Here is a 9,224-nt window from a genome sequence, read left to right as displayed (position 1 = left end):
ATGGCCAAGCTCCTGTTCTTCCTCCTCTCCCTCCTATCTACCAATATCTCCAAAGGAGCGGCTCCTTCGCTAGCAGTAGTCTCAATCAAATCCATCCTCATAAAACCCATCAGGTGCTCCAGCCCCTCCCCCATCCCCATCTGCAGCTCCTACCTCTACGTCGACCGCCGAGGGCTGCCTTTCTCGGAGATCGCATCCAAATACTCGGCTGATGCATCACTGATGAAGGCCATCGCCCGGCCGACGGGCGAGGCTGACTTGCTTGTCGAGGTCCCATGCGTGTGCGAGGAGACAGACAACACCACCAGCTCTGCCTTCCTCCTCCATGATACGAAGTATACAGTTCAGAACCACGAAACACCCGATGGCGTCACGACCAATAAGTTCAGCGGGCTTGCATGGGACGTCGGAGGAGGAGCAAATCTGACGGCAGGCGAGATCACGGTGCACCTCCCATGCGGCTGCTCGGCGGCGGACGCCGGGGTGGAGTTGGTGTCATATGCCGTACATGATGGAGATACTCTTACCACCATCGCGGACCTGCTATCATCGGATGCCAGCGCAATACAGGGGATGAACAGCATGGTGACGAATCCGGACTTCCTGAGTCCCGGTTGGGTGCTTTTTGTGCCCATGAGAAGCAGCGGTTCACCGCAGACATCTTCTGGCCGGAAAGGTATAAAAACCAGGTGCTGCTCCTCCTCTTCTGCATGCTATATTTTTGCATGGCCACCTCCAAACTTCATTTATTTGATCAGAAGCAAAGGCGGACGACAAATTGAGATATATAGTTGTCTAGCTACCTTGCTTATTCTCGGGATCAAGTGGTAAACCTAATCCACCATATCATTCTCCAGGTTGATGTTAGTAAACTAGTTGTTAAAATATTTGCAGAAGAAAAAAACAAGAGAGAGAGAGAGAGAGAGAGAAAGTGATTTTTATTTTTTTTTATTTCTTCATATTCGGTACATCTCAGAAATTATATATACTCGTGTATAAACTCCACATAAGAAAAATAATATAGGGAGATATAAGATAATGCTAATAAAGAAAAATTATACTCGTTGATGTAAGTTGTTATGACATCTAAAATCATTCTAAGAAGATCACGCTAATAAAGAAAAATAATACTGACCGATTCAGGAGCTAGCTCCCTAACAAAGAAAAATAATGTGAGCTGATACAGGTTGTTATGAAATCTCTAAAATTATGCTAATAAGCATTGTTAAATTATCTATGGATATATTCATGGATCGAGAACTCTTTATAAATTACAAATTAATGATGCGATAGTTGGTGTTCAAACTGCTATTGTTTGCTATAATCACCTGTTTTCTCTCGTGCTTTTTTTTCCCACAAACAACTATATGAATGATTAAATATTTTTAACAATCTTATGTTCTTTGTTTCTGTAAATATTTATAGTTTTTAATTATCTGGAATCTTTCTGAACTTTTGATGGATCCTTTTCCCCCCTCCAGATTTTCAAATCTTTCCATCGATTGAATTGTTCCCAAACTTGATTAGTTGACTATGGGAACTTTCTCCAGTTTGATAGGTGGTATATGCTCTTTGAACAGAGAAAAAGAGAAGGTATCGCTAGATGATAATAGGTGAAAACTAAGAGATGTCACTAAGGCTATCATTGGGTCAGATTTGTATTTATATTCAAATCCAAATTATATATCAAATTCAGAGTTCAAACCCAAACCCAAAACCACGTTATACCCTGCACGCATATCTAGTAGTAAACAAAAATAGTTTTGTACTAGTTAGGTTTTGTCTTGTTATCAAACATTTGGTCTAATTCAGGCGCTGTCTTAACTATGAGGTGAAGTATGGCTTAATTTTCGTTGCTTTCTTACTTTTAAGAAGGAAAGAGAAATGTGATTTTTTTTTACTCATTCTATTCACATAAGGAAATCAAATAAGAAATTTTTAAAGTATTACATGTGAGTATTTGCATATGATCACGTTAAAATTTTGGGCATGGCATTATATCCTCGCTTATTCAATAAAATTGTAGGTTTCATTGCGAGACGAATCCGATCCAATTGCTTATTGGGGCTATTTCGAGACCCAAATATTATATCTTTGGCCAGTTTTGTTAAATCAGCAGGGTTTTTTTTTCTGGTACAAAAATCAGCAGGTTGTTGACCCCCATTAACATTGCTAGATGTCACCTATTGCTTTCTATTTCCTTGCTCAAAACTGAGACAACCATGAAATTTTCATGGGTACTGCTGTAAGACTTCAATATATTTTTGGTTTATGCATGACAGGGCGCCTCAAGCATTTTCCAATTTTCATAGAAAATCACATCTCGATCCTGTTATTGTACAATTGCTAGGATCCTAGAATTGAATGGCAAAGTAGAAAGATATAGACCAATGAATTTGGTTCAAATGGTATTACCCAAAATTCGCTGTTTCGGTATCGGACTCCGTACCGATGCCACACTAGTACAATATAGATATGGTACAAATTTTTTGAGCATACTAAGTATTGGTACGCCACATATATGGCTATATCGAATTAGTATGGTACGGTACGTCTCGTACTGTCTGATTCAGACCGGTATGGCATACCATGGTATCACCACTTACTACTTGAGTAAGCGGACAAGGGTTCGATTCTAAGCGACATTGGCCCTTGCTTCGACCCTTCGCAAGCTCTAACTTGATCCATTAAATGAGGTGAGATGGGTATGGAATAGCATATGGTGATTAGTCTCTCAAGACTTCGCGAGAAAGGAAGAGAGAGAGAGAGGAGGAGATAAAAGCAAGATCTTGCTTACATGGCAAACCGGGTTTTTCCCCAGCAGTAGGAACCCTCCCCATATGGATTAGGATTTGGATTCGAACCATGGTGATGCTGCATTCAAATGTTGATCCATATAATTCTGATTAAATAAACAATAAAGTAACTTGTTTATATCTTCTGAATGGACTATGCTCGGAGATACACTTTGATCTTATATAGTTAAATTGGACCTTGAGAAGAGCCACACTAATCTCTATACTGTTGAAGAACTAAATGGAAATTTGAGCCTAGGAGAGATGATATCTAAATTGGCTTTTGCTTGGGCACTAAATATAGTTCCTTCACAAATATTCAGCAATTTTTTTTTGGTTACAAATCCCTTTGACATACTGATTTGAGATTATTTTGCCTGTATATACTAACTGCATCCCTCTATGGTACACAAACTTCTGTGGCTATTCACATGCATATGCTTCTGTACTTGCATGCTTGCATCCCTGCAGCACAGTACAAATACTTCATATTAACATATTTTTCTCTTTTCTTTTCTATTTTTTTCCTTTTCGGCTTCTAAATCAGGAAAGAAGATTGCAGTGATTCTAGGCATATCATTGTCGATGGCCTTCCTTGTAGTTAGTGGAATAATAATTATCATTTGCTTGAGAAACCGAATCCATCGTCACAACAGGGAAGATCTTAAGAAGAAAATGAACAAGACCACGAGTGCAAAGAGCATTGCAGCCCTGGAGAGCCAGTACCTTCCCAATAAGACTGCTGAAGGTCAGATAAATCAACCAATAACGATTCATATGCACAATTCTAAATCTTTCTATTGATCTGTTTCAGGACGTATATCTCAACCATTCTTAGGCTAATTCGCTTTCTTGAATTCTAATAAGTTAGTATTATAGACAGATGTTCAGCCATTCGAGTCTGAGAGGCCGGTCATCTTTAGCTTGGAAGTGGTCGAGGGAGCGACAGCTAACTTTGATGAAACTAGAAAGATTGGGGAGGGAGGATATGGGAGTGTCTACTTTGGAATGATAGGAAATCAGGTAATGGAATTTAATTTCCATCTTGGATCAAGTTTCAGAAATCAGTAGTTGTACATGATACACATGATTGCGATCGACTGTGGCAGGAAGTCGCGATTAAAAAGATGAAGTCGAGCAAGTCCAAGGAGTTCTTTGCCGAGTTGAAGGTGTTATGCAAAGTCCATCACATAAATGTGGTACGTGAATGCTTGATTCTTCATTACAATGCCACTAGAAGATGTTTTTCTTTAAGTTCTACTGAAGAAATTTCTTTCAGGTTGAGTTAATTGGTTATGCAGCAGGCGATGACAACCTCTATTTGGTTTATGAATACGTTCAGAACGGTTCACTCAGTGAACATCTTCATGATCCACTTCTGAAAGGTTAGCAAAACAATTACGTAGGTAGATGCACACAATATTGGTTTCCTTGTCAAGAAGGAAAGGCTCAATAAATGGAACTAAATATAATAAGATGATGAGAGAAAACAATGAACATGAAAAGTTTTAGTTAATTGGAGAACTAAATAGACTATGAAATCGCAAAACTTTATGATTTTCTAGTAATGCCTGAAGGCACTTAGAGTGACTTTATTTCTGTTCTTTGCATCCTTTTTTAAATTTATCCAACCGGATCGAACTATGGGTGCAAAGAATAACAAAAATTGCAAGCAGGACATCAGCCTCTCTCTTGGAATGCAAGGGCACAGATTGCATTGGATGCTGCCAGGGGTATCGAGTACATTCATGATCATACTAAGGCAAGATATGTTCATCGCGATATAAAAACTAGTAACATCCTGCTGGATGGTGGACTGAGAGCAAAGGTCAGTCCTCTGACTTGAGTTATTCCCTAAGTTTTTTATGTACTCGACAAACTGGAAAAAGATTAGGATTAGATATTCCCTTGTGCTACTTCCTACAGAGTTACCAGCTTTTGGACTATGGTAGGAATCAACTGCATGAGATATCTCCAGCTGATTATTTTTCCAAGCAATGATAAGCTCAAGCGCAGTAATTATTACAGGTTGCAGACTTTGGGCTGGCAAAGTTTGTGGAACGCAGTGGGGAAGATGACTGCATAGCAACTCGTTTGGTTGGGACTCCTGGCTACCTTCCACCAGAGTTAGTACAGATCATGCAATTATTTTTATTCAGCATCAGATCCTTTTGTCATTGATGACTTTAGCGACGGGGCATTGGCGACGAACCTGGCGATGAAATTTGGTTTTTAGCAACAATTTTTTTTTTGTAGCTAAACATATAAATTCTTGTAGTGTGATTGATTCTTTCAGTTGTTTGTGAGTGACATCTTATAACTTTGGACAGGTTGGTCCGCGAGCTCCAGATGACCACCAAAACCGATGTTTTTGCTTTTGGAGTAGTTCTTGCAGAGCTGATAACCGGTCATCGTGCTCTCCTTCGAGACAATAAGGAACCTACCTACATGAAATCGCTGATCTCAATTGTAAGTTGTTTGTTGTAGTAAAGTCCATATGTAGCCATTAAAGTTTGCAAGTTTCTCCAAGTTAGAGCTTGTGTAGGATTTGGAATACATGCTAATACACAAAATCGATATTTCTGAACAATCGGAAGAAGAATATATTGACATCAACTTTCTGATCAGATGAAAGGAATTTTTCAAGAGGATGATCCAGAGAGTGCTTTGGAGGCAGTTATAGATAGGAATCTCAATGACAGTTACCCTGCAGAGGAAATATACAAGGTTAGCCTTTCATGGTCATGTCTTGTTCTCATAGGCAATTACATGCAGAGTGTTGGCAATATCTTCATCTCAACCCCATATCGAGCCATATATCAAGGATCCATGATTTAAAAAATTTCAAATTCTAAATTTTGAATTCAAAATTCCTCATGTCATGGATCCTTGATATATGGCTTGATATGGGGCTAAGATGAAGATATTGCCATCACAGGGAAATCTACATAGGCACTCGAAGCATATGCTGAACTGTTTGTCTTTGCTCTCTAATTGCTGATGAAATCACTGTTATCATCTATTTTAGATGGCAGACATCTCCATGTGGTGCTTGAGCGACGATCCGCTGGACCGTCCAGAAATGAGGGAGATAACAGTGAAGCTGGCTCAGATCCTCATGGCCTCCATTGAGTGGGAAGCATCTCTGGGAGGAAACAGCCAAGTCTTCAGTGGCGTCTTTAATGGAAGATGAGACACTGATCTCAACTAGAAATGTAAATGTAATTATTCTCCTTCCCACTGATGGAAGCAGGTTCTAAAATGAGGGTTGTAATGGAGTAGATCAAACAGGTACTATGGAGACAGATATCAGCAATGTTAACCTTATCAGAGGTTAAGCTTTTAAAAAGGTGACATGGAAGAGTGCCAAGTAGTAGCAACATTTAGCGGCCATGACCACTATACCTTCAGGAACATGAGACTGATGTAAAATGAAGGGGTGAGGGGAACAAAATAGATAATTCATGGTCAAAACAAACATGAAAACCTAATTTTGGCTGAATTTTCCATTGAATGGAAGAGAAGTTGCAGCACATATGTTAATTCCAATTAACAAATAAAAAAGGCAAAAAATCCAGATCAGAATGAATAGCAGAATATATATATATATATTTTATGATGATGAAGTTTCCACAAAATTGCCTGCTTAGTTCAACTAGAATCATCAACAGACAATTAATCTAACTAGATTACACAATATCCATCCTGAGGCTACTTCGAGTGCATATGGTGAACTCATAATTGGGTGGAGAAAGCCTATATCGGTCACAAAGAAAAGAAAAAATCACGATTTTACCAAATTTGGATGCATGGTCACAAATGTGAGGATTGAACTTGGGCGCATATCCAAAAGTCTAATTTAGCACAATGGATCATATCCAATAATTCAGATCATCGATAAAAGGTTTTGGTTGTTGAATCTAGAATTGATTGAATTTAAGTAGAAACCCACTCTGGACCACTCGAGATATATGCACCCACAAACATACTACAATGACTTGAACTATAAAAAACCATTAGTTCATTTAAACTGGGACAGATTTTGATCATGATCTCTGCCCTAAAGTAGGAATAGAGAGAATAATTAAAAAAAATCTCACCTATCCTTCCAAAACATCTGCTTCTTGTACAAGAGAACCGCTTGGCTATCTAAATCATCGATTATAGAGCTACAATAGTGGCTCAATTCCCAAATTTTGATTTTGAAAAGTTATGGTTAGATTCCAAAAAATGGTAAATTCGGTTAAATTAAATCCCAAATTTAAAGAATCACATATATAGCACGTAGATCTCAATGAATATGTTTTGTTGTGACTGAGCCAACTTCTGACTATAGAAATCCAGTCTTTGCTCGTTTGTCAACTATGCATGTAGGAGTTGTTCTCCTTTTCCAGACCATGCTTATGCACCATGAAGGAAATTAAGACTGGGCTGTGCGACATGCATTGGATGGAGATTTCATGCTGGATTCCAAACCCTTATTTCACCGATCTTGGACCGCACCTTAATTGCTGATGCTCTTTCCGTACAATTCTATTTTAGGCATTGCCTCCTTGATGTACCAAAAGAGAAAACTTGCCCATGTAAGAACGAGCTTGATGTCGAATCGAGCCCAGAAATTATATCTTATACCGTATATACCATGTAGCAGTGTATCATACTAATCATAACCGTTTGTTTTTGTCGAATCGAGCTTGATTCCGCTTTTTGTTGTTATTGAAAAAGTTGTTAGAGCGAGAAGCTCCAGTTATAGAGAGAGAAAGTGTTAACGGCTAGTCGGCGGCGTCACCATCGGCGTCCGACGAGGCTCTGGCCGTCCGGTGTGACATTCACGACGGGCGGGCGGGGCGGTGTGAAGCACTACATACTTGATTTCGGCAAGCTTTCCCGGATCGGCAAGTCTCTTCTCAGGTGATCCTCGGGCGGCTTGGGGGTAACTCCATGGATCGCAAGGGGAAGGCACCGATGGGGAAGACGCCGGAGCCGACGGGGAAGACGACGGAGGGAGCGGCTCGAGGACCGGGTAAGTTTCCCAACCCTGGGCGTGGAGGCAAGCCCGGTGCTTGGTCTCGGCCGGGGCCGTGGGTCACTCAGTGGCCCACGGCCGCGGAGGTGGAGCGGCTGAGCCGCCGCTTCCCGGACGTCCTCCGACTACCGGAGGAGCCGATAGCGGCGGCCCGGCTGAAATGGGAAGGGCGCGCACTGGTGGCGCGCAGTTTCGGCCGCCGCATCCCGGCGGAGTGGGTGGCCAAAGATGTGGCCGCCCGGGCTAAATTGAAAGACGTGGTGGCCGTTCCGCTCGCGGACGACCACCTCGCCCTCCGGTTCCGGTCGACGGAGGACCGGGACCGAGCTCTGAGCGAAGGCCCGTGGGTGGTGGCGGGGCAGCTCCTCGCCATGAGCCCATGGGTCCCGGATTTCGAACCGGACGCCGACACGGTGAAGACGGCGCTCGTTTGGCTCCGCCTGCCCCGACTCCCGCCGGAGTATTGGTCGACTTCGACCATCCTCCACATTGCGGCTAAGGCGGGCCGGCCGATCGCCGTGGACGAGGTCACAGAGCAACAGGGGGGCCATGGGTTTTGCCCGTGTAAAGGTGGCCATCGACACCACGGCGCCGCTGTTGCCAGGGGTGCTGATCCAAGGAATGACGAGGGTGCGCTGGCAGCCCTTCGTCTTCGAGAATGTGCCGGCGATCTGCCCCCGGTGTGGACGCATGGATCATGCGGACGCCGCCGCATGCCGTTCTCAGGCGACTGGCCGAGCTGCGGGTGACCCGACCTCGGGAACGGCGGACCCAGGAGGCGGGACAGACCGGACGCCTCCGGCCACTGAGGAGGAGAACCAAGGGCCAGTGTACGGCCCTTGGATGGTGGCGACACGGCGGAGAGTTCCACGGGTGAACCCCTCGCCGCGACCGGGGGAGACGACCGGGCTCGATAAGGGGCCCGGGCCGTCATCGACCCGAGAGCCACCCCCGGCGGTCAATCCGACTTCGCCGGCGTCACCGGCGGACACCGACGGTTGGCAGAAGCCAACGAAAGTCGCGCGCCGCCGGTCGCCGCTGGCCAGTGGGGGGGACAGGCCAGTCCCGGCCGCCCTAACAGGGGCCGCCTGGTTTCCGTTGGCTGGCAACCCGGGACCTGACTCGGTCGAACCGGGGCCAAGCCGGCGGGTCGACCCGGCTGTCTCGGTTGACCCGGCCCTCCTGCGGGCCGACCCTAGGCCCAACGGGGCGGTCGTGGATCGAGCCCAGAATCAAAAAAGGCCCAGGCCCCCAGCGGGCCTTGGCCCACATGGCGGCCCAGGCCTGTTCGTCCAAAACACTGGGCAGGCCCAGCGCGCACGGGCCCAGTGGGCTGGGCGCCGTGGCCGTGGGCCGGCCCACTTGATCGGCGCCGTCGCCTGTGGACGCGCCCTGCACCGGGT

At 44.3% G+C, this 9,224-nt stretch overlaps 1 protein-coding gene across 1 annotated transcript; it reads left to right on the top strand.

Annotated features, from left to right (window-relative positions):
- Positions 1-6,126, top strand: LOC103709353 (lysM domain receptor-like kinase 3). The gene is made up of 10 exons (XM_026805500.2): positions 1-676; positions 3,343-3,543; positions 3,679-3,818; positions 3,905-3,994; positions 4,075-4,180; positions 4,472-4,623; positions 4,824-4,921; positions 5,126-5,264; positions 5,424-5,522; positions 5,824-6,126. Exons 1-10 carry the CDS (start codon positions 1-3, stop codon positions 5,986-5,988), a joined length of 1,866 nt encoding a protein of 621 aa, XP_026661301.2. The 3' UTR covers positions 5,989-6,126.
- The last annotated feature ends 3,098 nt before the right edge of the window (positions 6,127-9,224 follow it).

This window comes from Phoenix dactylifera, chromosome 11 (assembly GCF_009389715.1).
Source record: "Phoenix dactylifera cultivar Barhee BC4 chromosome 11, palm_55x_up_171113_PBpolish2nd_filt_p, whole genome shotgun sequence".
Taxonomy (NCBI): domain Eukaryota; kingdom Viridiplantae; phylum Streptophyta; class Magnoliopsida; order Arecales; family Arecaceae; genus Phoenix; species Phoenix dactylifera.
This window is presented reverse-complemented; position numbering and strand designations above follow the sequence as displayed.